At 45.9% G+C, this 27,942-nt stretch overlaps 4 protein-coding genes across 8 annotated transcripts; 2 read left to right on the plus strand and 2 right to left on the minus strand.

Annotated features, from left to right (window-relative positions):
* Positions 1–621: 621 nt before the first annotated feature.
* Positions 622–885, minus strand: LOC308569114 (diazepam-binding inhibitor-like 5; the record flags this gene model as incomplete). The annotated part of the gene is made up of 1 exon (XM_081162539.1): positions 622–885. The coding sequence occupies one exon, from the start codon at positions 883–885 to the stop codon at positions 622–624; it is 264 nt and encodes an 87-aa protein (XP_081018665.1).
* An 881-nt stretch (positions 886–1,766) lies between these two features.
* On the plus strand, positions 1,767–7,972 carry GEMIN4 (gem nuclear organelle associated protein 4). Its single transcript, XM_081162253.1, has 2 exons — positions 1,767–1,808; positions 4,622–7,972. Exons 1-2 carry the CDS (start codon positions 1,799–1,801, stop codon positions 7,783–7,785), a joined length of 3,174 nt encoding a protein of 1,057 aa, XP_081018379.1. The 5' UTR covers positions 1,767–1,798; the 3' UTR covers positions 7,786–7,972.
* A 1,089-nt stretch (positions 7,973–9,061) lies between these two features.
* On the minus strand, positions 9,062–16,542 carry TLCD3A (TLC domain containing 3A). Of its 2 annotated transcripts, none has more exons than XM_081162254.1 (5): positions 16,305–16,542; positions 15,818–15,901; positions 12,375–12,579; positions 11,180–11,275; positions 9,062–10,722 (listed from the first exon to the last, which is right to left on the minus strand). In XM_081162254.1, the coding sequence occupies exons 1-5, from the start codon at positions 16,424–16,426 to the stop codon at positions 10,453–10,455; spliced, it is 777 nt and encodes a 258-aa protein (XP_081018380.1). In that variant the 5' UTR covers positions 16,427–16,542; the 3' UTR covers positions 9,062–10,452. The 2 variants fall into 2 exon arrangements, with proteins under 2 accessions (XP_081018380.1, XP_081018381.1); XM_081162255.1 differs by having other exon boundaries at positions 15,801–15,901; positions 16,305–16,388.
* LOC308568949 (uncharacterized protein) lies at positions 16,385–27,925 on the plus strand. 4 transcript variants are annotated; one of them, XR_014000534.1, is made up of 4 exons: positions 16,385–16,474; positions 17,148–17,359; positions 17,587–17,691; positions 27,583–27,925. XR_014000534.1 is itself a non-coding variant. In XM_081162256.1 (4 exons), the coding sequence occupies exons 1-4, from the start codon at positions 16,931–16,933 to the stop codon at positions 27,767–27,769; spliced, it is 531 nt and encodes a 176-aa protein (XP_081018382.1). In that variant the 5' UTR covers positions 16,653–16,930; the 3' UTR covers positions 27,770–27,925. The 4 variants fall into 4 exon arrangements, 1 of the variants encoding a protein (XP_081018382.1); XM_081162256.1 differs by lacking the exon at positions 16,385–16,474 and adding an exon at positions 16,653–16,957; XR_014000536.1 differs by lacking the exon at positions 16,385–16,474 and adding an exon at positions 16,871–16,957 and having other exon boundaries at positions 17,591–17,691.
* The last annotated feature ends 17 nt before the right edge of the window (positions 27,926–27,942 follow it).

Consider the following 27,942-nt stretch of genomic DNA (forward strand, 5'->3'; position numbering starts at 1 on the left):
AACTGCTGTGTTGTGATGCATCAGTTACTTCACTAGAAGTCTGACTTCCCTCAAAACATTAATTTCATAAGGCCTGTGTTCCAGTAGGGGCTTTTGGTAGTAGGACTTGACTTTAACTTTTTGGAAGACAAAACCCCTTTCCCCTCCATAATGCTGGATTGGCAGTGAATGGACAGCCCCTGAAGAAGTAAGGGGCCTTAGCCCCCTCTCCTTCTCCTCCCCCAGAAGCTGAGCCTCTCTCACTGACCTCAGACCACGGGCATTTTCATAGCATGATTCTCCCCCCACCCCTCTACTGCTGCCAAATATCTACATATGTACCTGGGAATAGGAAGGCAGGGAACGCTACTCAGAATCATACCGAAAGCCAGTTTTGATGGAACTTTCTCTAGAGGAGAGATGCTTTTAATACATTTTAGACAGCTCCCCAGTGCTCTCACAGTCACTTTGAGTTTTTTGCTTTCCAACAGCAGACGTGCACTTTCATGCCATTTAATTTATTGAAGCCTTAGCTATGGTTGCTGCGACCTCAGGACATTTCGGCCCTCGAGGTCTTTTAAAAAGCCCATGTCGCTAGCACAGGAGCCAAGCCACTTCATTCTGCTCCACACTGTGTGCTCCCTAACCGGTCTCTTTCTTCTTCAGCTCTTCTACTTTGGTAACGTAGATCCTCATGGCGTCCATCTTGGACATCCCTTTTTTGTCGTTCCATGCCTCCCACTTGGCCTTGGCTTTCACGTCTGTGGCAGGCGGGGCAGGGATGTTGCAGTCGCCCTCGGTGGCCTGTTTGTAGAAGCTATACACCAACAGTTTCTCCTCGTCACTCACAGGCGCCTTCAGCTGCTTCACAGCAGCGCAGGCCAGCTCAAACTCCACTTGGCACATTGCAGAACCCGAGGCCGGGCCCCTCTGTCTTTCCTAAGCGATCCCTTGAGGCTGGTGATTAAGCCTGGGGTGAAGGGAAAGGGAGGAAAGGAGACAGGGCAACAGGTGGGAAGGACACAGCATATTTGTATGTTCTCAGTGAGAAATCAAACATGCGTTTTTATAAATTACACATTGCAAACTGGGGCCCACTGGGTTGGATCTCCCCGAACCCCCACCGTTGTTCTGGTTCGAACAGTGCATTTTCTGGGGAGAAGGACAACCATTAACATTTCAAAGGCATCTAGGATGCCAGAAAATTAAGAAGCCGCTGCTGTGGTCAGAAGGAGCAGCGCTGGAGCGAAGGTGAGGCTGCGGTCTAGGTGGTCAGACTGTGAGACAGGGAGATCCGCTGCGGGGGGGGGGGGGGGGTCCTGTCTGAGAGGGGCGCGTCTGTGCTGGCTAGTGGGCAGCCTGGCGAGGGCCATTCAGTGTGGGCGAGCTGTGTGCGGGGATCCCAGGGGTTCCTGGGTGGAGCTGAATGCGGGGCCAGGGACGGAGCTAATGGGTAGGACCCACTGGGATCAGGGAGCGGGGCTGGGCAGTGGACTGGACAGATGGGTGCCTGAAAGAAGAGTGGAAACCGAGGGAACTGGGCGGCGGAGCAGGGTGGGGACTCGTGGAGAGGGAGGAGGCGGGGCAGGGTGGGGACTCGTGGAGAGGGAGGGGCGAGGCGGTACCAGCCTGTTGGAGGGTCGCTAGAGGGCGCTGTGGGCTTGGCGGCCTAGAGCGAATCTGCCGCGGGTCGCGCGGAGCCCGAGCTCAGCCTGTGGGCGGGGCCTGAGGCGGGGGCCTATTGTCCCGCCCCCCTGGGACCGCCCATTGTGCCGTGGCGCCTGCGCAGTACTCGCCGCGCTGCGCCTGCGACGCCGCCATGGACTTAGGTGGGTGTCGCGGCTCCCCTTCCCGGAGCCCGCCTGGGCTGCTCCCGCAACGGGAGAGCGGGGCGGTGCAGAGTGGGCCCGGGCTAAGCGAGGCCTCCGGGGTGGGGAGGGGTGTGGGGAGTGGGAGTGTCCTCGGAGACCGGGGGCGTGAGCCCGGCCTCCAGCCCCGGCCCCGCCGCTCTTTGGCTAGTCTCTTGGCCCCTCGGCCCCTTTCCGCGTGAAGCGCCAGGCGGCTGTGAAGCGAAGGTTTCCTGAAAGTGAGGAGGGTTCATGCACGTGCTTCGGAAAATGCCGGGCTCGGAGGACGCCCGGGGGAGTCCCGGGTGCCCGTCGGTCTCATTTGTTGAATGTCTGATAAATTCTTGAGCAAGTGACTTAGGCTCATGAGGCCCTTATCGGTAAAAACGGAGATGATCATGTATCCACTTGAGAGTTTGGGGGAGTTTTCATTGAGGTCACGTGTATAGCGTTCATCAGACTAAGCAGTTGCGGCGGCCGAGATGGCACGTGCACCGTGATTCTGAATCCTGAGGCAAAGTTTGGAAGGAGGGAGGGCGGAGCTGGTATAAATGGGTGGCTCCTTGCCCAGCTCCTTACGCTTCTGGACCTGCTCCTAAGGGGTAAGACCGGGAGACTGTTCTGGGAGACTGGGGTGAGGCATCCCAAGGTGTGCCAGTAATACTAGGATGTGGAGAAAAGTTGTGGTCCCTGGCCCCAGCCCTAGCTCTTAAGTGGTGGAATGGTAGAGCTGGAAGAGTTTGGGGCCCTATAGCTGTGGTGATTTCTGCCCAACGGCTTTGTAGGTGTAACATCCTGAGCAAATTGTTTGAATCTCAATGTTCCCAACTCTAAAATGGGAGTAATACAGTCCTCAAAAGGTCGATAGGAAGACTTAAAGAGCTCTCACATGCGTACCACCTAGTGCAGTGCCTGGCACAGAGTAGCACTTAATATAAAGGAGTGGGCACTACAAGCACCAGTTAACCAGTAGTAATAAATAAAACACTTGGGAATTACCAGGCTATTAACTGCTCCTGGCATTTACTCCTTCAAGTAGCATATGTATTTACTTAGTGTCTCTGGAGGCCAAACATCTCAGCTGAGCTGATAGAGCAATATTCAGTTTACAGAATCATAGGGAATGTATTTTTGGCACCCTGGAGAATAGCCTGAGCCAGAAAGAAGGCCCAGAACCCCTAGAGATACCCCTCAACAATCTAACCCTCCCTGGGAGTCAGCCTTAGCCACTCCCAGGGCAAGCCAAGGTGGATTTCCTTCACTGGTAGGCAGCATTAGGGGTGCTCATCCCTTGGCCTTTTTGCTGCTCCCATAAATGGTCGGAGCAGAATATTCTTAAGTCTGCTGGAATCAGTAGTCTCTGTTGGCTCTTGGCCTGGGAAGATGGGTTCTTGGGGATATGAGGGACTAAGAAAGGGTTGGCATCTCTGGGCCCTGGCAAAGGGGACAGGAGTAGGAATATTGATGAGTGAGCAGTGTTTGTGCTCTGATTTCATTTCTGAGTTAAAGGAGACACCCGAGAAAGATCTGTCTTTTCATGTTTTTGAGTTCAGGGAGGCCAAGAATAGGGACAAGATTCTGGCCTTGTCAACAATTAAAAGGTTTGGGGGAAACCAACATTTATTGAGCACTTCATCAGGCTCTTTGTATCCTGATTCTTATTGTAGCTGTATCTTGTTTAACCCTCACCATCCCTGGGAGATGGAATCAGGAGCTAACAGTAAGCGCCAACCCAGTGTCAAGGGCTTGACTAGTATCTGTCATTTGATCCTCACGATAGTTATATGAAGTTTGTATTATCCCCACATATACAGAAGGGAAGCTCAGAGAAGTCATCTGTCCAAGATCACACTGCTTTTAAATGGCTGAGCTAAACTTATGTCTGATTAAACGTCCCAAGATGCCTTCTTTGATAAGTCTGTGTCAGTTCATGGGTCACTGAAGGAAGGACTTTTCTTTCTTAATGCAGTGCATTATTTTTTTCTATCTACCCCTTGGTTTCTACCAGAGAACCAGGGCTGTGAATAGCTGTTCTTGATGGAAGAAGCCATGGGGAGAATTGTTTCTCCGAAAGGATGAACAGTTGAAACCTGTTTGCAGGAGAAGGCTATAAGAGAAATAGGGGAAGGTGGGGTTTGTCTGATTGCTTCTGTGCCCACAGCCCTGGGCCGTGCGCCTCTTGATCTGTATCATAACTTAGAAGCTCAGCTTCATGTCCTGCAATATATATTTGGTCGCCAATGTACTTTGATACTGTCCTTGTTCTCCCCTCTCAAACCCTTCCCCAGACCGTCTGCTGGCCCATCTTTTGCTGGAGGGTATAGCCGTACTATTCTAGATTTTCCTTTTCAAATGCTTTTCCTGCAGGATCTCATTCACTTCATTGGTTCCATTGATCCTGAGCCTCAGCTCTGCATTTCTATTGCTGGAGGGCATCACTGCCTTATTGTTATACTTCAGACTCCAAATAACCAAAACTTAACAGTGTTCCCTCCAAACCTGTTCTGAGTCTCCTGTCTGTGTTCCCTATTTCCAATGGGGCCTGTTGTCTTCCCAGTTCCAAGCTAGAGTTTAGGAGTCCTTGTTTATTACTCACCTAAGTCCTTTTTACTCCAGCTCTACAGTGGCTTCTAAATCTACCTCTGTCTCCCCCCTCTCCCACTGATCCTATTTAGAGCTCTTATCTCTAACCCAGATCCTGACAGCCAGCCTACTAACCGCTGTCTTTCTAACCTCTGCTTACTACTTTGAAAATGTTCACGACACTCTATCTTATTTGGCTTCTCTCCGTGCAGGGCCCTTGAATATCTGTGAAGAAATGACTATTTTGCACGGGGGCTTTTTGCTGGCTGAGCAGCTGTTCCACCCCAGAGCACTGGCAGAACTGACAAAGTCGGACTGGGAGCATGTTGGGCGGCCCATTGTGGAGGCCTTGAGGGAGATCTCCGCCACAGCATGCTCTCAGTCCTTTGCCTGGAAGAGGAAAGCCCTGGTCATCATCTGGGCCAAGGTTCTTCAGCCCTACCCTGTCACCCCTTCTGACACTGAAACTCGGTGGCAGGAAGATGTGTTCTTCTCGGTAGGCAACATGATCCCTACCATCAATCACACGGTCCTTTTCGAACTGCTCAAGTCCCTGGAAGCTTCTGGACTCTTTATCCAGCTCCTGCTCGCCCTCCCCACCACCATCTGCCGTGCAGAACTAGAGCGCTTCCTGGAGCACCTGGCTGTTGACACTTCTTCAAAGGATGTGGCCTTCTTCCTTGATGTCTGGTGGGAAATGATGAAGCACAAGGGTGACCAGCAGGACCCCTTGCTCTCCCAGTTTAGGACAATGGCTAATAAGTACTTGTCCTCTTCAGATGAGTTTTCCCACCCTCCAAAGAGGTTTAAGTCAGACCCAGATGTGTGTCCTACCATGCCTTTGTTGGCCATGCTGCTCACTGGGCTGAAGCAAATCCAAAACAGAATCCTGTGCCCCGGGATGAAGTGCTGTGCATTAGCCAACTTGGCTGACATGCTGACCGTGTTTGCACTGGTGGAGGACGACCCTCAGGAAGTGTCCGCGACTGTGTATCTAGACAAGATGGCCACGGTGATCTCTGTGTGGAATTCGGACACCCAGAACCCATATCACCAGCAGGCACTGGCAGAGAAGGTAAAGGAGGCAGAACGGGACGTCAACCTGAGCTCACTGGCCAGGCTCCCGAATGAAACAATTTTCGTCGGGTTTGAGTTCATGCGCAGCCTGCTGCGGGAGTGGGGGGAGGAGCTGCAGGCCATGCTCAACAGCAGCCACGGGACAAATTATGACAGCTACCGGCTGTGTGACAGTCTGACTTCCTTCAGCCAGAACTTGAAGCTCTACCTGGATACCACCAGCTTTTCCAAGGAGGAGAGGCAGGTGGTCTCTGAACTGGCAGAGTGTGTCGGGGATTTCCTGAGGAAAACAAACAAGGTACTAAACAAGGGCTTGGAGAAGGACATCACTGCCTCAATCGCCATGGCCATCATCGAGCAGAAGATGGATCGGCACATGGAAATGTGCTACATTTTTGCTTCTGAGAAGAAGTGGGCCTTCTCGGACGAGTGGCTAGCCTGCCTGGTTAATAACCAAGCTCTCTTCCGAGAGCCAGATTTGGTGTTAAAGCTGCTGGAAACAGTGGTGGAAGTCAGCACGTCAGACAGAGCCATCCCCGAATCTCAGATCAAACAAGTGATCAGCCTGATCCTGGAGTGTTACACAGGCCTCTCACTGCCAGATAAAAATAAAGTCCTCTCAGGTGTCCTGCTTTCCTGGGGGCGAAAGGGCCTCTCTGAGAAGTTGTTGGCTTACTTGGAGGGGTTTCAGGAAGACCTCAACACGACTTTTAACCAGCTTGCACAGAGTGCTTCCGAACAGGGCTTGGCTAAGGCTGTAGCTTCCGTGGCCCGCCTGGTACTACTGCACCCGGAGATCACAGTGAAGAAAATGTGCAGTATGGCTGTGGTCAATCTCGGTACCCACAAGTTCCTGGCTCAGATTCTCACTGCCTTCCCCGCCCTTAGGTTCAAGGAAGAGCAAGGTCCAAATCCATCTACCACTTTTGTGGTGTCATGCCTCAAAGAAACCGTCTGGACAAAGTTCTCAACACCCAAGGAAGAAAAGCAGTTTTTGGAGCTCCTGGGATGCATGATGAGTCCCGTGAAGCCCCAGGGGATTCCAGTTGCTGCTCTTCTTGAGCCAGACGAGGTGCTTAGGGAATTCGTCCTGCCTTTCTTGATGCTAGATGTTGAAGAGGTGGACCTCAGTCTGAAGATCTTCATCCAGACTCTCGAAGCAAATGCCTGCTTAGAGGAATTCTGGCTCCAGACCTGTTCTCCGTTCCCCCTCATCTTCAGCTTGTGCCAGCTCCTGGATTGCTTCAGCAAATACTGGCAGCTCTCCAAGGAGAAGCGCTGCCTGTCTTTGGATGAGAAGGATCTGGTGGTCCGTATCCTGGAGCTCCTCTGTGAGATCGTGTTAGCTAATGCCGAGAGCTTTTCTCCAGACACCTGGGTCAAGTCCCTGTCCTGGCTCCACCGGAAGTTGGAGCAACTGGACTGGACTGTGGGCTTGAGACTGAAGAACTTCTTTGAGGGCCACTTCAAGTGTGAGGTGCCAGCCACCCTTTTTGAGATCTGTAAGCTTTCTGAGGATGAGTGGACGTCCCAGGCCCACCCTGGGTATGGGCCAGGCACAGGGCTCCTCGCCTGGATGGAGTGCTGCTGCATCTCTAGCAGCATCTCTGAACGGATGCTCTCCCTCTTAGTGGTGGGTGTGGGCAACCCTGAGGAGGTCAGATTGTTTAGCAAGGGCTTTCTGGTAGCCCTGGTGCAAGTCATGCCTTGGTGCAGCACCCAGGAGTGGCAGTACCTTTTCCAGTTGACCAGGAGACTGTTGGAGAAACAACTCCTGCACGTCCCTTATAGCCTGGAATATATTCAGTTTGTTCCTCTGCTCAACCTGAAGCCCTTGGCCCAAGAGCTCCAACTCTCCGTACTCCTCCTGAGAGCTTTCCAGTTTCTCTGTAGCCAGAGTTGTCGCAACTGGCTTCCTATGGAAGGCTGGAGCCATGTGGTCAAACTTCTCTGTAGCAGTCTGACCAGCCTCCTAGATTCAGTTAGGTTGATACAGTCAGTTGGCCCTTGGGCCCAAGGACAAGAACAGGACCTGACCCAGGAAGCCCTATTTTTTTATACTCAGGTATTCTGTCATGTTCTGCACATCATGGCCATGCTCCACCAAGAGGTGTGTGAACCACTCTACGTTTTGGCCTTGGAAATCCTCACCTGCTATGAAACCCTGAGCAAGACCAACCCTTCTATTAGCGCCTTACTCCAGAAGGTAAATGAGCAGCATTTCCTCAAGTCCATTGCCAAGAACATTAGTCCCGAGGAGCGGCGCCAAACCCTGCTGCAGAAGATAAGCAACTTCTGACCTTTATATATCAGAAAACAGCTGGGCCACTCTGGGTAGGGTCTACAGAGGCTAGAGCTGAGAAACACAAACTTTTCAGTTATGTGAAATTGTACACAAGCTAAAAAGTATATGGCAGTAACAATGTAAAGAAAATAGTTTCTTGGGTATCTGTAACATACACATTATAACAACATTCTCATTTTGAGTTTTGTCTTTTCTCTTTGGAGTCTCATCAATAGTTATGGTTTACTCTGAAATTGGGCTGAGCTAGAGCCTTAAAGATCAAATCAAGCTGGGAGGAATGTGTTCATAATTGGACTTCTCCACCCTAAAATTTGGTAAGTTCAAAGGTGAAACCACCCAAGTGGAAAAATTATAAGGTATGTGTGTTCTTTTGCATTGAAACCCTCGAGTCATTTTGTGGTCTCTCAGAAAGGGCAGCAGTTAGGAAAAGACCTCTCTTCTCTCACCAGTTGGCCATGTGATCTGTGTGCCCAAAAGGCCATGTGCACCACTGTAAAAGGAGATGGTTGGACCAAGAAAATTTAATTCTGTGGGTAGATTAAGGACCTCAAGAAAATGGATGGCTTCTGAATTGAAGACTTCTGCCAGACAGCCTTAACTCCATCCATTCAGTGGATCCAGAAGGGCTGTGCTAAAACTAGGTCTGGTAAATAGAGATGTGTTTAAAGGGTCAGTGTAATTATCTTCTGCCTGGAGTAGATTGTCATGGTTTTAAAGAATGAGAGGGAGCAGGAAATGGAGTCCACAGAAGCAGACTCCATTTTAAGGTGTCTGGGTATTTTACAGAACTATGAGGACTGGTTGGTGAGGCATTTAATTTGGGAGGCAAGGAAGGGAAAAGGAGATACCCCATCACCACCTTTATTTCATAGCCACACCCTCACTCAAAATGAGGCATTCAGGTTCCCTCCCCCACTTAAAGCGGCCTGGCTCTGTGGCCTACAATTAGGTTTCTACCCTCCCAACTCCTAATTGGAGTTCACCTCGAAAGACAAAAGGGCCTAAAGTTTCGTAACCACTGGACTTGAACTCTTGGACCCTGCAGTGTACTGGGACCATGAATCATAGGAGCAATGTTAGAATAAGGTATGAGGTAGGCCCTCCTGGAGGCTGAAAGCATTAACACATCCCCCTCCCCTCAACACCCTGCCTGTGCCAGTTACATGGATATGAACACAGACCAGAAACAATACCACACAGCAGCCATCCAAGTCAGATGATGGGATGGGTCTTACAGGAAGTTGGTATTGATGTATTTCACAAATGAGAATAAGTTGGGAAATATTAGTGCAATTTAATCACCACAGGGGTGATTTATACAAGATACACTGACAGTGAACAAAACAGTAAAAAATTACATCATTTTGCATTTTTAAAATGGCACCCATTAAAGACTGAAATAGTCAAAATTTGAGACACATCTTCAGTACTTTAAGTTAATGGACAACAATGAATCAAAAGGCATTTAAAAATCTAGCTTCTCACTACCACCTAAAAAAAAAAAAAATTTCGTGGTAGCGCAGTTTCTAAAACCCATCCTAGTTGATAAGGAATGATTAGTGTCGGCACCAGGGAATCCCACCTGCAAGTGGTAGCGAAGGAGTCCATCCCCAGGATATCACCTGGCCAGGGCTGCCTTGTACTCTTGCTCTCCAGCCTTCTGTGGCTAAATGGTGGTACACTCACATCGGAATAGGCTTTGGACCAAAAGCTCTGGCTTAGGAGGCAGCCTACTAGATGCGACTTTTCATGGTTTAGAATACGGAAGTCCATTTCCACTTCACGTGAAAAGGACAGTGTCAAACAGTGGGGTACCCAGTAAATAGCTTGGTAGCCATCTTTTCACTTTACCCCTATAGTTTTTAACAAGAGCATCCTGTGTGTGTGGATATGGGGAAGGCTGGGCTTGGAAGGACATGCTAAAAAGGGAACAGTATTTGTGACTGTTTACAACAAACTCACAAGTTTGACACTTCTTACAGAGTCAGCCTGCAAAGATGCTGACCTGTTATTAGCCTCTCTACCTCCTCAAGTGCTTCAAGTTCCCACTGCTGCCTCCTGACCCCCACTGAGACATCTGATTGGAAGTTAGTAGACGAGAATTCAATGTTGGCACATGAATGAAAGGATGAGGCAATGGATTATCTAGTAAACAATAAAAAACTACCTACCCACAACGATTTTCCCAGGCCAACATAGATTATTTCAGGAAATAAGTCATCACTTGCTTCTGCTGGCCTAGTATGTGTGGATATTGCCCTGAGTGTCTGGAAAGGTGGGTAGCCGCCAATGTCAGGGCCAGTTGGGTGCCCAGACACTTATCATCCTGGTCCACCTGTCTCCACACCCATGCTTCTACCTCCCAGGGCCCTTGAGAGAAGACCCAAGGAAGGATCCTTGGGCTTGCACTAAATCCACCTTGCTGCCCGCCCACGGAGGCCGGACAGGATCCAATAGTTGTCACTAAAAGTGCTTTTGCAAAAGGGGCAGGTTAGAAGAGGGAGGTAATATGAATATTCTTTAGGAAAACTCAAACCCTTATCTGCTTATCAATACCCAAAAGGCCAAGGCCACCCAGGGTGCAGTGTGGTCCATGGAACACTGAGCGGAAGAGGCACATAGTGTGAGGAGGCACCCTCACTGCCTGACTCCTGGGACCTCTTATCCATCCTTTTCGGCCAGGGGAGTGTCAAAGAGCCCAGCTGCCTTCTTGCACAGCAGAGAGAACCAGTAGAGCTGGGGAGCGATGAGGAAGGCATTGGCCACGTTGCAGAAGAAAGGGATCCTGGATGGCACCTGGAATATGCTTATTCTCTGCTGCTGGGCATAGGACCAGTACATGAAGGGGAACAAAAGGATCCGGCAGGAAACGAAGGTAGTCAGTGTGAGGATCCCGTTCACCTTGTACAGGAGGGTGTGCTGCTGCTTTAGCTGCAAAAGAAGGGGAAGGAGACTGCAGTCACCAAGAGGCTGGGCCTTCAAGATATGGCTAGCCCAAGTCCCACAGCAGTAAAGGCCAAGCATCTAGCTTTCTGACATTTGGAAAAGTTGATTGAGCACTGCCATATTTATATATGCATATATCCTTGTAGGTTTCCCAACAGTGAGTAGAATTTGACCAAAGCCACCCAGCTCACAGGAACATAGGAACAGAGGATGAGAGAAAATCTATGGCCAGGGGGAAAAAAATTCACGAAGGACTATTAAATTTTAATGAAACTTACAATTTTGTCCCCACTGGCTTGGAAGAACAATTGACCTTTAAGTCTGTTCAAGGGTCTCCTATCCCACGATTAGCACTATGGGATTTCTGCAAACCCCACAACCTGCCAAGGAAAAGTGGAGTCTGTGCCCCCCACACTGTTTCTGCCATTTCATTCATACATGCCTGAATCAGAATTTTGCCCAGCGACACAAATGGAGTGCTCAGTTCTGCCGTGAAGATGCAGCCAACAAAGAAGTCCCCCAGGTCTCCCCTAAGCCTCTGCAGGTGACAAGAGGAAACAGGGAGATAAGACATGGAGGTTAAGGACCACCAGAAGGAAAATTCTAACCTGGGCTATTGAAAAGGGTCACCATGAGAGACCACAAAGGGACAGGGAGATGCTAATGGACAAGTGTAGACCCCTTTAATACCCTGCTGCTCCCATAGCGATGGCACTTTGATGGCTGAGTCACTAGGACCCAGAGGCAACTTCTCATCGGCTGATTTCATCACACGCCAAGCTTTCTCTAAATTTCAACGTCAGCCGGAAGGAACTCTGCAGCCTACTTTTGGATATCTAACTTAGTCATGCCAAGGGCACTTAGCCAGGTCAGTTCAACAAAATATGTGCCAGACCCTGTGCTAGATGTTGGGGAGCCTTCTTAAAGAATCTAATACACTCTACCTCTCTATCTTTTCAAGAAAGCAATATAGCATAAAAGGATAGCAGCTCTGTTAATTAGTACCAATGAGTGAGCTACGTAACTTTTAGAGCCCCAGTGTCTTCATCTATGGCATAGGGTTAACAATTTCTAATGTTATTTCTAGTCATTTCTAATTAGCAGAAAGCTATGAGCTTTTGAATCAAGTGCCTGTCACCTGGCAGGCACTCAAAAATTACTAGTTTCCTCTTTGCATTCCCACCTCTCGTTGGATGAAGTTTTTATGGGAAAAAATGGATCTGGGGAGAAATTATGAGGCTATTTGCTTTCAGAATCTACTTTTGTGACATAATAATGCATATAGTACTCTCTGGCCCTGTTAGAACAAATAACCAGTTGACTGAGCAAATAATTGTCTCATTTAAAAAATTTTTAATGTATTTTATCTTGTTTTTATATTATATGAACTAAAGACAGAACCTTTAGCAAAGGTTCACAAAGGGCTGGGGGGTTGCTGGCAAGGAGGATCATGAACGTTTCTACATTATTTGCCTGGGGGGTTTAACTGCAGAAGCAGCTGGCACGATGGGAGTGGGTGAGGTAGGAAAGCAAAGGAAAAGGGCAATCCTGACTCCTAAGTAATGGTCAGGATACCCAGATCAATGGGAGAAACGAGTGACCAAGGCTGCTGGTGGCTGTATCCTGGGAGGCCATACCTGTGCAGTTGGCACAAGGACCAACAGAATGGCCACGTGGTGCGTGATCATGAGACGGTTTTTACTTAGGAAGTTTCGAAAAATGGTGAGGGAGTGTCTGCGGTTCTGTTCTCTGGTTCGGTACCATTCACAGAGGTACATGGCGTAGGTGTCATAGACCATATATGGAACCAAAAACCAGACATATTCTCGGGCAAGCCAGTGCCTGAAAGAAAGCATATGAGTGGTCCATGAAATAATTGTGGATATCAACTATGAAGGCAGACTCCAAGCCAACCTCTTCTCAAACACATTTCCTTCAGCTTTGTAGCAATCCGACTTTTTTACTCCAGATACTTTACAATGAAGATGCTGAAGTTGATCGACTGAACAACTTTCTCTAAATTACAGGGATAATTCCTGTCAAAGGCAGAAAGCACCATGGTTTAAATGACTAGCTCTCTCTGCTTGATTTAGCTACTCATTTGTAATGGATTTTCTGGCATTTCGTGATATATGCTGACTTTGATATAGATATCTCTACCAATGATTCAACAGCCCCACCAAGAAACTGGTTTGGAAGGTGTCCCAAATCTCAATCCAATATTTCCAGTTTAACTTCACTCGTTGCTCAACACTTGGGAGTTTCCTCTTGCATCTGCTTGTAACCCCACTCTAGGGAGTAACTGGCAAGCAACCCTGACCATTTTTCTTTATAATTCTATAGCTAATCCCAATTCCACTCATTAAGAAAAATATGTCTGGAAATGAGCCCGGAGCTCAAGGACTACCTTATAGCAGTCAGATACCAAAAGAGAAGCTGGGACAAAAGACACTGTTTCCATTTACTTCTCCAAAGGGGTTGAATCAATATTTACTGAGTTGAAATGACAGTTTATCACTATCCTAGAGCAGATTAGAAGGAGTGTCTAAGTTTTATAATTTTGTTCCCAAATGATAAATCCTAATTCTACAGAAAATTGATGTGGATAAAAACATCTAAATTGAAATCATATCCTATGCTGGGAAGGATTAGATTCACTAAATAGCAGATTTATATTGAGCACCATGTGTTAGGTAGAAGAAACAATTTAGTTTTGTGGTTCTCAAACTACCTGAACATAAGAATCACCTGCAATGCTAATTAAGGCTCCACCCCCCCCACCCCACCCCAAGACACTTAATGGTATACTACAGCCCTCAAACCTGTATTTGTAACTTTGCCTCAGGGGATTTCCTAAGGAGCCAGTCGACCAAATGCAACATTAGAAATATACTCTATAGAGGGTGCCATTCAAGTTCCTGGTCCTAAGTGATTCCACACTCACCACAGCATAACTCAATAATGCATAAACAAAGAAACAGGCAAACAAGTAATGATGGAAAATGTAATATACATGCAGGTGAATTAATTAGCCAAAGTCCATTTAGGCAAAAAGATGCAATGTTTATTCTACTGCCCATCAATGGTCTCCACTGCTTTCTTAAAGCAATTCCAAGTTAAATAAACTATAAGGAGCTATTAAAAGCTGAGCTGAAATATAGCTGGCCTTGAGTGGGGCTTAGGGTTTTAATATTTTGTACACAGTACCAATTGAATAAGATCTGAAATTGTGGCTGCTTGGTAGAATTCTCTCAAGATTTATTGGCAAGAGATCTAGATTGTAATCGTAACTACCAAAAACCTGGGACTTAGCTTTCTTTATAAAATGAAGATAGTAATCCTTGTCTTACTTCCCTGACAAAGTTATTGTAAAGATTAAAAACCAAAAGTGTGAAAGTCCCTTTAACTGTAAAAAGTACTACCCAAATAAAAGTGCTTAAACTGAGAAAATTGCCTAGAGCTGTGACTCTTAGCCCTTTTAGGGATCTAGACCTCTTTAAGAAGCTGATGAAATCCTTGGCCCCATACCACAGTCTGCATATAAATTGGGATTTATAGATATCCTCTATCTATAGACAGTCAACATGAAGGCATAAAGTGAAAAAGCATGTAATTGAAAAATATTTGAGTATATAGGATATGAGCCCCAAAAGGTTTTTTTGTGTGTGTGTTTTGGGTTTTTTTAGATGATCTAGATGCCATTAGAGCACCCTTATGCATCCATGTGAAGGTAGAGGGCACAGAAATGTATCTGAATCTCTGAAATCAATAAAGATATATTAAAAAAAGAAAAGAAAAAAGAAATGTATCTGAAAACCAAGCTCAGGTTTCTTACCATGCTCAAGCCACTAAAACACACCGTTTTTAAGGGGGAAACACAACAGTGGTGCTACAGAACTGAAAGCTAATTATGCGCAAATATGTTTTTCTAAAATGTGTAGTAGTTGCCTGCTGCTTGCCCTCATGTCAGCTCAAGATAGTGCTGAACCACACTTGTCCTAATCTTTGCAAGAGGCTGGTTTCAAGTTTGATTTGAAACACTGGGTGGGGGCACTGAGGAAGCTTGTCACGTAATCACAAAATGCTGGACTAAAATTTTTTATTTGATGCTTTCAAACCCAGCCATGCAAATGCTGTTAGCCTTGGGTACATGCAATCAAAGTCATCCGACCTGTCTTCTCTCAGCAATTACACACAACTCACCAAGAAAAGCACAAAAATCATGATGGCAGCATTAATCCCAAGTAAGATCCAGGCACTGCATTTGCAGGCCAGTGAGACATACCCCACTCAGGCTCTCCTCCCACTGCAGTCTCAACAGGTGAAAAGAGGGACACTGCAGAGTCAACATGAGAAAAGGCTCATGATCAGACTTTCCCTGTATGATGACTGTCACTCTTCAACTTACCTGGGAGAAAGTTGAGAGTGGTTCTAGGAAGACAGGTAAAAAAAAAAAAAATGGCTTCAAAAACAACACACCACCATTGCCCAGGTTTAAATACTATATATACAAAGTAGACCACCCTTGGTCTTTATGATTCCTTTCACTAGATGCACATTTCCTAGCCAGCCTCTGGACTGACACACAAGTCCGTTTTCTAAAAGCACCCAAAAACCCTCCACCACCTTTTAGCAAATCCAGAGAAAAGACAAGAGCAGCATTTGTAAGGCTGTGCTAAACCACACTGCACATATCCTGGCCAATGAATGCTCCAGAACAGGACCCCAGTGAGATCACTTAAAAGAAACAAAAGCCACACTCTCACTTCTGAATCCTTTTCAAATGTATCTCTCTCCTACAGAACTTGGATCAATGGACCGCACTGTCTTCTCAATGCCACCTTAAATCAGGCTGAGACTGTCATTCTCTAGCACTTCTTCAGTTTACTCTCCTAAGGTGACCACGCAAAAAGAGGTAAGGAGAGGAGGTGGGGAGTAACTATGGTGCCCAAGTTTTCCCATTAATGGGCTACCCAGCAGCGTGTGCTGATGTTAGTGTCTGTGAGCCACTAAAATATGCAAACTTCGAAAGAGTTCAGTGGTGATATTTGTACTTCTTTCACCTGGCATTGGATGTTACCTGTCGGAGACCACGTTTTTGCAGTAGCTGACGATGACGATCCCTGACCCGGTGGCCAGCACAGCCTGCGCTGAAGAAACCAGCCTACGGTGCGGCAGAAAAGAGAAAAAGGGGGCGCGGGGGAGGGGGGGCGCTTAATCCCGTCCTGTGGACAGCATAACGCCCGAAGTCCTCAGCCCGACCTCCCCCTCGGCTGCCAGCGCCGGGAGGACGGCGGCGGGGCGGGCGCCGCGCTCCGACCCCCAGGGCAGCTGGCAGACGAGCGGCAGCCGTCCCTCCCCATCCCGGCCCCGCTCCCTCCAGCACGGGACGCACGGGGTCCCCCCGGAGCCCCGACCAGCGCGGCCGAGAGGGGCAAGGAACTAGGGAGGCGCCCCCCGCTTCCTGTCGCCGCCCCTCTCGCCCTCCCCGGCGCAGGGGCGGGCGCACGCGGGGCGGGCGGCCCGCGCGGCCGGGCGGGGCGGGCGGCGCCGGCCTCGCCGCGTACCTGGTGCTGACCATCACGCAGTCGTAGTCGCTCCATTCGGGCCGCGCGCGGCGCAGCGCCCAGGTGCAGAGCGCGAAGAGCCCCGGGAAGAAGAGTGAGCCCCAGGCCAGCGTCTGCAGCATGGGTGCTCAGGGCTCGGCGCCGCGTCCGGCGCCCTCGGCGTGGCTCAGGTCGGCTCGGCTCGCCTCCGAGACTGCCGCGGCCCGCCCGCCCCTATTTCTACCCTCCACCCTCCACCCCGCCCCGACCAGCCCGCCGCGACTCCCGCAGCCGCGGAGCGCTGGCCCCGAGCCCGCACCTCCGCTCTCCGCGTGACCAGGCCGGCGGCCGCGATAGGCGCGGGCCGGCGGGCCGGGGCGGGGTCTCGCCGCCACCGCCCCTGGGCCCCGAGGCTTCCCCGGGTTCCCCCAGCCGGCCCGCGAGCGAGGCGCGGGGGCGAGCTGCCGCGGGGACGCGGGGCGCAGCGCGGGCGGCCGCTGCCTGCGGGCGGAGGGCGTGCGGGGCGGTGAGGAGGGCCGAGGCTCTGCGGGCCGCGCTCCGTCACCGCGGACGCTTCCCCCTCCCCCCGGGACCAGCCTGACCCGAGCAGTGTCCGCTCCTCCCCGGCTCCGGGCCAAGGGGGCGGGATGGAGGTGGGAGGCCGAGAGAGCCAGGTAGGAAACGCGCGGCGGAGACCCTACCCTGGGGGGCGGGGGGGACCGGCCCTCCCGGCGGGGCGCAGCGGGTCCGAGCGGCGCGGAGGGCGTCCCTCCGCGGGAAGGAAGGAAAGGGCGGTGAGCGCGTGCCTATCTGCTCATCTGCGGCCTGGCTTATCAGCTGCCATGCACTCTGGCTTCCAAATAGGAATCTGAAGGAAATGGCCTTCCTGCGGGCCAAAGATGGCCTTTCCGCGTCCTGCCAGCTGCTGCAGCTTCTCCGGAGGGGATCGCTCCTAACGACATGACATCCTGCCACAGAATCCAGAGGCTCCCCTTCCAGCGTGCACGTCGAGGTGGAGCATCCCGTCTGCGGACTTTCTGTGGCACGGCCCTGCTGTCTCTTGGCTTTGGGTCAAGGTACTACCCAGTCTTGGTGACTGTGCTGTTGTTGTTGTTGTTGTTGACCACAGACTCTTAGTTAAAAGTTCCGGGCCAGGTGCCCTAAATTTTAGTGGATTGGAATCTGATTTACTCTCGCTCAGCACCAATTACATGGGCCGATACAGAAACTTCAGTGTTGCTGGCTTCACTCCTTCTTAGGGCTTACCAGGGTTTTCCTTTGCTTTGGTCTGTATCTTTCTCAGCCAGTGTGGGGAGAAATGCAATTCATTTATGTCTCCTGCAATTGGAAAGTACGATGGGTCCGGTCTCTCAAAATCATCCTCATGCAAAATGTTGACAAAAGCCAGGTAAGAGGACTCTGTATGGAACAACCCCCTTCGCCTCCCTGGGCCACTGTCTCCTCATTTGTGAAATGGAGAGGATGAACTACAAGCTCTTTAAGGCTCTTCCAACTCTAAATTCATAAGATTATATGACTTTTATAAAGTAACAGATGATTTCTGTTCAGTGCCAATTACATTTCTCTAACACGGCAGTTACTGGTGTAGAAACAGATACAGAATAAACACAGCTTTTAACATCTTCCCATATGTTATTCAGATGAGGGATTTAGCCAATATTTAGGAAGCAGAAAGCCCAAAGAAAGGTGTGAAATTTCTTCCACTTAGGGCAACATGTCTTACTCCCAAATTCTCTGCTAAAATACTTGGTGAAATGAGAAAGGCACTTCAGTTTGGTACTAAGGCGTCTGGCCAATACAAAGCTGCCTGTATTTTCGCATTTGCACGTGGACAAAGGACAGCTATCTGTAAACTTCCCATTCTCTCCAGAAGAACAAGTCCTTGAGCCTTCCACTTTTTATTCCTTACCCATTTATCCTGGTCACTGCAGCTCCTCCAGAGACAAGTGGTTACAAGTCTTCCCTGCCTTCTTTCCTTAATGGGATCAACAACATGTACCAAGGATGCCAACACTTTTACGTAGGGGGAACCAGTCTATACCCTGTGCAAGAAGTTGTTTATACAGCTGTTAAGGAGTCTATGAAATGAAAACAAAACAGATGTTTCACTTATGGAAGACAGCAAGTAAAATGAATTCCCAACACCATGCTTATGAATTCACCAGAATGTTTAGGCTGAATCACAAGAAAGCTAACAAGCATAAACATGAGCCTTGACTTTTCAAGGTATCAAGCCCCTGTGGGCAAATGATAAAGCCAAGTAAAAAGCACCAAGCCTTTTGGATACAAACGTCTATTCACCCTTCAAAAGTCTTGAGTCAAATGCTTCCTTCTCCAAGTTTTCTATTTACCTGTCTTTCCAGGCAGATTTATAAGTTCATTTTCTAACCTGCCTTTGCATTTGAGCAGTGGGCATGGGTTTTTTTTGTTTGTATGTGCGTTTCCCCACCAAATTGTTGGCTCTTTGAAACAGGACAGTGTCTTTTCATGTTGTTTACCAAGTTAGGCCTGGCACATTTCAAGTGCTCAAGAAATGTCTGATACTTTTTAAAGCTAATGTTTATTGAGTACTTGCTATGTGCCAGGCAATATATCAAACATTTTGCATGCATTATCTCATTGGAAAATCTGTTATCCTCACTGTGTGTGTATGACCCAGAATAATTAAAATATTACCCAAAATCACACTGCTGGTGGCAGAGTTGGGATTTGAATTCAGTACTTTCTGCCTTCAAGGTCAATGCGATTAATGATTATACTGCCTTCATGCTTGATAAGCAAGGAAAGAATAATTGTTTCATAATGTAGTTTCTGATTAATAATCACTGTTTCTAATTGTTTACTCACAAATATAAATATGTGGAGTGGAGTTTATGGGCTCTGATGCTGCTGTTATTAGCACCACTTTATATATACCTTAATAATTTTCAAAGCATTTTTACATAGATTATCTTACTTGGTTCTCAGAAAAACTCAGTGAGGTAGGTGAACATATTATTTTCATTTTATAGATGAAGAAACAGGTGCAGAATGGTAAACTGACTTGCCACCCTATAAAGAGTGGCCATTCTCAAGTGAGAACCTGGGGCTTCTGATTCATGTTCCAGGGTGATTTCAACTACTTCATGCTGTACGGTTGGGATTTAAGTAGTTTTTAATTATGCTGCTTGTGTGCGTTTTTGTTGTTGTTGTTTTTTAATGTATCTTTATTGATTTCAGAGAGAGGAAAGGAGAGGGACAGAGAGAGATAGAAACATCAATGATGAGAGAGTTGTTGATCGAGCCCGCAACCCGGGCATGTGCCCTGACCGGGAATCGAACCCCGATCGCCTGGATCCTAGGTCGATGCTCAACCGCTGAGCCATGCCCGGCCGGGCTTGTGGGGTTTCAAAAGTAGAGTTTGGATTACTAGACATTAGAATAAGACTCATTTACCAAATCAGAGTCTCACCCTTTGAACAGGAATTCATAAAGCTCCCAGTTTTGAAGGGCTGTGCAGGATTTTTCTCAATGGTTTCTTCTGCCACTGAGGTATATGCTCCTTTTTTTTTTTTTTAATCCTCACAGATGATATGTTTGTATTGACTTTTAGAGAGAAAGGAAGGGAGAGAGAGAGAAAGAGAGAAGCATCAATCGGTTGCCTCCCCTACACACCCTGAGCAGGGATCGAACCAGCAAGCTGGGCATGTGCCCTGATCGGAATGGGACCCTCGACCTTTTGGTGCATGGGACAGCGCTCCAACCAGCTGAGCCACCAGGCCAGGGCTATGATCCTGGTGTTTGGTAATCTCCCCTCCTATAATCCCTCTCATTACTTTACGCTCCAACCCGGCAACCATTCGAGAATAGGATGCAGGACTCTCCCCATGTCTGCTCCCTGGTTTTCCAGCCTTAAATTGAAAATACCATATTTACTTTGAAAACATTCAAGTAAATGTCATTGACATAAGTCATGTGTGGGCTGCTACCCTTGATCAAGGGTATTTTCTTACCCAGAAAATGATTCTACATTATTTAGGAAAAACAACTCAGATTCACACATGGAACACCTCTGCATCGAGTTCCAGAACTGAAAGAGAACTTGGAGGTCTCCACCCACGTAGCTACTTAAAAAGTCGTAACAGAGAAAATGGAACAGTATTCTGAAATAATTATTTTGTTTATATCTGCACTTCATATCTTCACTGGGGACATCTGAAGCAGAGACAGCAGGAAGGAGGGCAAAAGGAGAAATGAAGTGATGGGAAGAGACAGAGAGAAAGATACGGTACAGGAAGAAGATTCGTTGGAAGAGACTGAGACAGACATGGTTCTGGGGAACCAAAAGGCCAAGATACACCCTCAGGAAAATAGGCATGGAGCTACAGATCCAGGGACAGTAATTCACACATGAACAAGAGGAAAAGACAGGTAAAATGAGACATACAAAAAGAAAGGAAGTGAGGCCTTGTATGAGCATCATTCCCTTAGGCTAGCACCAACAGCTACGTTGCATTTGAAGATACCTGGCACCGAAAAGGAGGCAACTTGTTCTTAGGACTGAAAATGTGGCAGGAGGAAATTAATGGCCCTTCTCTTTTTTTTTTCTCCTGCACTTTGCACTCCGTAAAACACCTTATCGATACGGCCTTGCACTGATATTTGTATATGTGTTTCCTCTTTAAGCTGTGTACCTCTAACGGGAAGGCAGGGACTGCTGGTCCAGGAGGCAGCAGCCATGGCATACAGCGCTGGGGTTAGGGTCAGAGGACCTGAGTTCCAGTTCTGGCTCTGCTACACATAAGCTGTGTGACATGGGGAAAACTAACCTCCTGTAAAATGAGGGGTCCTCTACCTACCTTACAGGGTGGCTGTGAAGATTAGATGGAATGTTTTCAAACATACATGTTAACTATATGCTGAGCACAGGCAAGAGGCTATTTTTCTTTATCTTGGTATCATTGCAGCACAGTTTCTTGCTGTTAGGCTTCTCAATAAACATCTATTGGACTGAAGGTGCCCTGGGCCTGGCTTGAATGGAGTCCAGACTGCAACTTCCCCAGTTTTATCCTGGACTATTTGCAAAGGCAAACTACATCTAGGAAGCACAGTCACAGCCCAAACACATGGCTTCTACAAACAGTGACCACAGCTGCACACCACAGGGAAGTCTTTGCTTTTGTACACAATGATAACGCTCCCTGTCAATAAAAAGCAGAACTTACACAAAGAATTGATTATATAGTGCTTGCCTTTGTATATTGCTTTATATTTTTTCAAAGCACTTTCCCATATACATTTCTTTTCTATAAATACAAAAATGTGCTTGTTTGCTGATAGTCACACCTAACTAAAAGTAGTGAGTTCTAAACTCAAGTTTAAACAAATATTTGAAGACATTGAACCATTAAAGACACTACCTTTGAAGTGAGTTACAACTAGCACACTGCTGTGCAAATTTAGGTGTCTTCCTGAATTAGCAGATCAATGATTTTCAGTGTCTTCGTGTCTCATAAGTAATTCCATAAAAGGTTTATTTTGCTTACTCAAATCAGTGATTATAATTTTAGATTTCTGATCATAAAAGTAATATGTTAGCCCTGGCTGGTGTGGCCCAGTTGGCTGGAGCATCGTCCCATGCACCAAAGGGCTGCAAGTTCAATCCCTGGTCAGAGGCAGGAATGGGAGGCAGCTGATCGATGTTTCTCTCCCTCTCACCCTTCCTCTCTCTCTAAAATCAATAATAAAAAACAACACACATATCCTCAGGTGAAGATTTTTTTTTAAAGTAATATGTTAAAAAGTAAAACATGCCCAGCTGGGTGTGGCTCAGCGGTTGAGCATCGACCTAGGATCCAGGTGATCAGGGTTCGATTCCCGGTCAGGGCACATGCCCAGGTTGTGGGCTGCAGCCGATCAATGGTTCTTTCGTCATTGATGTTTCTATCTCTCTCTCTCCCTCTCCCTTCCTCTCTCTGAAATCAATAAAGATATATTTTAAAAAAAAAAGTAAAACATGCCCACTGTGGAAAATCATAATCACAATTGATGCCATCACTGAGATTGTTCTCAGATATTAGCATTTTGGTAGAATTTTCCCCCCAGTTATCTTTACATGTATTCAGTATATATTTGATTGAGATCATGCTTTAATTTTGAGCATTAATAAGCATTTTATCTTATAAGCATTTTTAATATTAAAATTTTCAGAAACCTCATCTTTGTCAAGTAATTTGATATTTGAATTATTATAGATTGTCTTTCAAAGTGTGTTATCGCTTAAAGGAATTCTAAACATTTTTAAATTTTTTTATTGATTTTTTTAGAGAGGAAGGGAGAGAGAGAGAGAAACATCGATTTGTTGTTCCACTTATCTATGCAGTCATTGGTTGCTTCTTGTATGTGCCCTGACTGGAGATTGAACCCACAACCTTCGCGTATCCAGTCTACACTCTAACCAACTGAACTATCCTGCCAGGGCTTAAGAAAGAAAATCTTAACTAGGGGAGAGTAGGCTTGTTCTGGTAACTTTAACCTTAAAAACATTAAGATTCCGATCCTTATTAGCACTCAGTTTCTATCTTTAAAGTGGGCATCATAATATCTATAGAAACCCAAGCTCCTATTTAAGTATCTAATTGTTGTTATTTTCTTTTTAAAGTCCGAGCTCTATTAACCTATTTAGTAAACTACAATTACGTAGGCGCTTGATACTTGTTAAGAAATGAGTGAAGGAAAAGCCATTCTTTGCGAAGCTAAGTCTGTAGTGTCTTTTACCATGCACAGCCAATTTTAGCCACAAGTTAATTCTCAACTGGATTGTAGGTGAAAACCTAAATAGGCAGAAACTAAAAACAGTGCAAAAAGCTGGTTAGTTACAAGGACTCGAAATTCTTATTTAGGAAGGAATTTTCACTATACCAACAAGAACCTCAGCCCCAAGCGTACTAGCACATGCTTATGTGGCAGCTGAGTGTCACCACTGTTCTGTGACTGACCTCAGGAACTATCAATGGTCAGTCTAAAGATTGAATGAACTGTTAGGAGCCAGACTGAAACAGTTTGTCCTGCAGGTAGAACAGATTCCCATGTTGCCAGGTAACTTGATGGAGCTGCCTAGTGCAGGTCTTAGAAGGATTTAGAAGGTTTTAAGTAATATTATGCAAGAGGGAGTACAGGGAGCACTTGCTAGTCAGAATTCTGCCATTTTCCTTTTATGTATCATAAGTCCATTGTTTTCTTGTGCAGCATCTGTGGCTTGGTTGGTTTGTCTTTATGTTTCTTTCTATTTAGATTTTAAGTGCCATGTTCACTCAATGTGCTTCTGTTTAACACTCTACTATTGGGGTTCTGGACAGTGTAACAGCACATATACAAACCTTCAAAAAGATTGGAAAGGAAGAGAAATTATCACTATATTAACATTGAAAAGGAAGAGAAATTAACTATCACTATTTTCAAACAATATGGTAATTTATCAAGAAAAACTAAGAAATTCAACTGAACTATAGAATAAAATAATTGAGGTAAGGTGGTTGGATACAAGATCAACGTACAAAGATAAGTGGCTTTTCTAACCCTGGCCAGGTAGCTCAGTTGGTTAGAGCGTCGTCCCCCTATGCCAAGGTTGTAGGTTCAATCCCTGGTCAGGGCACATACAAAATCAATCAATAAAAGATTTTTTAGATGGTTTTTCTATAAGCCAGAAATTATCAACTAGAAAATATAAAAGAAAAAAGGACCATTTACAAAATCACTAGTTTTAGACCTAACAAGAAATATGTAAGACCTATATAAAGAAAGCTACAAACCTTTACTGAAAGACATACATGCCTAAATAAATGGAGAACATGGCCCTAAAGGGAAGATTCAATATTGTAAGCATGTCAGTTTCCCCCAACTTGATCTATAAATTCAATGCAATCTCAATCAAAATCTCAGCATGTTTTTAATGAACTCAATAAACTCCAAAGCTTATGTGAATTAGAGATAATGTGAAAGAAATATTTGAATAAAGAACACTAAGGGGAGGGGAGGAATTTAGAGTATATTAAAACATCCTACAAATTATCATAACCGAAATAGTGTAAAAGCAACAAATAGTCCTGAACCAGACCAACTAAATCAAGCACATCATACTTGTGAGGAAAGAAAGGACTGCATAAGAAAACCACAGAAACCATTAAACTTCTCTTGGGAAAAATAAAATTAGTTGAACAGTGCCCAACAACACCCCCCCCACACACACACACACACATCTACCCAGAACCTCAGAATACGATCTTATTTAGAAATGGGGTCTTTGCAGATGAAATTAGAGTAAGGATTGAGATGAGACCCTACTGGATTAGGGCAGGCCCTAAATCCCATGAGTATACTCATAAGAGACAAAAAGAAGCAGGCACAGAGAGAAGGCAAAGGGAATGAGACGCTGGAGTGCTGCACCTACAAGCCAAGGAATGCCAAGACTGCTTGGCAGCCACCAGAAGCTAGGGAAGAGGTTCAGAAGTTTCTCCTTCAGATCCTCCAGAAAGGACTCAACCTTGCCAACAACTTAGTTTCAGGCTTCTGATCTCCAGAACTGTGAGAAAATAAATTTCTATTGTCATAATGTACCCACCCTGTGGTAATTTGCTACTGCAGCCCTAGGAAACTAATACAGCACCCTGCCACACACAAACACAAACATAAATTCCAAATATATCAAAGGCTAAACATAAAAAGCAACACTATAAATGTATTAGAAGAAAAATTTGAAAAATATTTTTAAATCCACGGGCTAGAGAAAGCTTTCCCAAAGCATAAAATCCAGATGTCATAGAAAAAAGACTGACAAGACTGGTGTATATTAAAAACAAAACCAAAAACAACAACAAAACTGCACATAAAAAGGCACTATTAACAAGTTAAAATACAAGTAACAGTTTAGAAAAAAAATATCTGTAGTATATAGCAGAGCAAGGGTTAATATCTGGAACAGTCAAAGAGATTATACCAATTAAATGATAAAGGAACAAATGACCCAAAAGAATTATTCAGATGCTATATAAACTGAAAATACACAGAAGAAATACAAAAGGCCAAGAAGAGCTTTCTAGGTAAATATTTAAAAGACTGATAATATCAGTATACATAAAGATACAAGGATATAGGCACTTTTTTCAGTGCTGGTAGAAGTATAAATATGTACTACAAGAATATGGTATTGTTTGTAATAGCAAAAAATTTTGATCAATCTAAAGCAGCAATAAAATATTTTATGGTATAGTCAAACTATGGAATACTACATAGACATTAAAAGGAGAGAGAAACTGCCCTGGCCAGTGTGGCTGAGTTGGTTGGGTGTCATCCCATGTACCAAAAGGTTGCAGGTTCGATTCCCGGTCAGGGCACATGCTGGGGTTGCGGGCTCCATCCCCAGTAGGGGGCGTGCAGGAGGCATCCGATTGATGTTTCTCTCTATCTCCCCCCTTCCTCTCTAAAATCAATAAAAACATACAGGTTTTTTTTAAAAAGGAGAGATAAACCAAAATACAGAGAAAGATCTCCAGATCGTACTGTTAAAGGGAAAAGAACAAATCACTAAATAATTATAGTGAGATGACTTATGATTAACAAAAAACCAACAACCACCTGTAAATATGATTGGTACATATGCTGCTGTATAATCACACAAATAAAGGCTTGGAAAGAAAAACAACAAACTGCTAACAGTGCTTCCTCCAAGGAGAGAAGTGTGTATGCGCATGTGTTGGTTTTGTGTGTACATGGGTGAGGTAAATTAAGAGTGAGTTTTGCATTTTCCTGTGTTGGATGAGTTCCAATAAAAAAGTCGTTATTTAGTACATAAATATAAAAGAAAGGAAAATCATCATAAGCACCTAGAAAGTAATGGCTCTGTTAAACCTGCTTATTAGCTTTCTTTGGAACATCGTTCAGTATGTGCATGTGAGTATTTTTAAATAAAGTTAGAAATTTTGTGAAGAAAAGCATACTGCCTTGAAAAATACATGAAAGGTAATATTTTTTTTAAATGATATATATATAACATACTTTGGGGATTATCATATATTTTTTAATTCGTTTATTAAGTTTTAGGAAGAGAAACATAGATTTGTTGTTCCCCTTATTTATGCATTCACTGGCTGATTCTTGTATGTGCCCTGACCAGGGGTCAAACCCACAACCTGGCGAAATTGAGACAATGCTCTAACCAACTGAGTTACCCGGCCAGGGTGGGGCCATCATATTTTTAAGTGTCAAAGTGTCACATAAGCTCTTAGAAAGCAATAGCTTTGATTTTTTCCAAGATTTCCCCCGGATGTAACAGGACCTAGTTCAGGATGTTCGAGGGGCAGAAGAGCAAAAGCACTGAACTACAATATAACAGACCTTGGTGTCCGTCTAGCAGGCCCGTCCTTAGCGTGACCTTGGCTCTTCACTCTGCGGTCCTGCCTACCTCAAGGACTATGGTAAAGACTAAGAAATAACATATATGAAAACATTTAAGCTGTGCATAAAGTACCATGCAAATGTATTTCATTTTACTAGTCCCCCAAACCATTCCCTGTCATTTAGGATGGTGGACTCTATCTGCAACATAAACTGCTAAACTCTAAACCCAACCAAGAAAGGTGCCTAGGCAAGGGCAGTGGAGGCAAAGGAAAAGAGAAATTGAGAAGCAAAGTGAAGATTTTCACTGGCAGTTGATAAGATGTGCCTGACACTGACGAGAGAAACCCAACTGTGGATATAAAAGACTTCGAGACATGATGGCTGTGAGAGTGGTCTCTCAAAGTGACAAGTCTCAGTGGGGGATTGGAGTGGAGGAAGCGATCAGAATCTTGAACAATATTATATTTTGGAAACAAAACTTTTTACTGGTTTTCTGATGTAGACCAAAAGTTTAGCTGGGCCCTGGCCGTATTGGCTCAGTGGTTAGAGCATCGGCCCACAGGCTGAAGGGTCCTGGGTTCGATTCCAGCCAAGGGCACGTACCTCGGCTGCAGGCTCGATCCCCGGCCCCGGGCGGGGCACATGTGGAAGGCAACCAATCAATGTGTCTCTCTCACATCCATGTTTCTATCTTGGCTGGTGGAGAATGGATATCAACTACATATCAGTGATTGTAAGATCACATCTCATCAGAATGTTGTGTGTGGGAGGGCTGTTCACGAGGGTTTTACGTTTAGCAGGAGGCGTGGGCTTTTTAAAACGTTTAAGAAACAGTGGAATCCCTCACCTTAAATATGCGTTCAAAATGTTGTGCAAATATGCATTTTTCTTCCCCTTCTCCAAGGGATCCAGACTCAAAAAAGATTAAGAACTACTGGTATAGACCAGGAGGAAAGGAGAGAGAGTCTCAAGACCCAGCCCAGGGAATGCAGCAGGACTCAGCAGGAAGAAAAGGAAAGAAACAAGAGGACAGGGCTGGATGCGACAGTGGCATTGTGAGGCACTACAGCACGTCAGATGCGATGAATTAATGGTAGCCACATTATAATGATTGTACTGGTTAATGGCAACTTTATAAGACGTGTTTTTGTATTTGTAATGTGTAAGACCTGCACAAAAGTTGTCATTTTGCGCTGCACAGTGATCACTTTGTGGAGTAAGTAAAGGAATTACGTTACTTGAATATGAACCCGGTGTAGCCTCT

The sequence above is a fragment of the Miniopterus schreibersii genome (assembly GCF_964146895.1).
Source record: "Miniopterus schreibersii genome assembly, chromosome: 16".
Lineage (NCBI taxonomy): Eukaryota > Metazoa > Chordata > Mammalia > Chiroptera > Miniopteridae > Miniopterus > Miniopterus schreibersii.

Bases quoted from the DNA above. Each gene is read 5' to 3' on its own strand.
- TLCD3A (XM_081162254.1), bottom strand. From the start codon at position 16,426: ATGCTGCAGACGCTGGCCTGGGGCTCACTCTTCTTCCCGGGGCTCTTC. The intron at 15,902-16,304 runs GTACGCGGCGAG...GCCGCACCGTAG, and splicing joins TGCGTGATGGTCAGCACCAG to GCTGGTTTCTTCAGCGCAGG. The intron at 11,276-12,374 runs GTATGGCCTCCC...TGTCACCTGCAG, and splicing joins TCCTTGTGCCAACTGCACAG to AGGCTTAGGGGAGACCTGGG.
- LOC308568949 (XM_081162256.1), top strand. From the start codon at position 16,931: ATGGAGGTGGGAGGCCGAGAGAGCCAG. The intron at 16,958-17,147 runs GTAGGAAACGCG...GCTTCCAAATAG, and splicing joins TGGGAGGCCGAGAGAGCCAG to GAATCTGAAGGAAATGGCCT. The intron at 17,692-27,582 runs GTAAGAGGACTC...CCCTTCTCCAAG, and splicing joins AAAATGTTGACAAAAGCCAG to GGATCCAGACTCAAAAAAGA.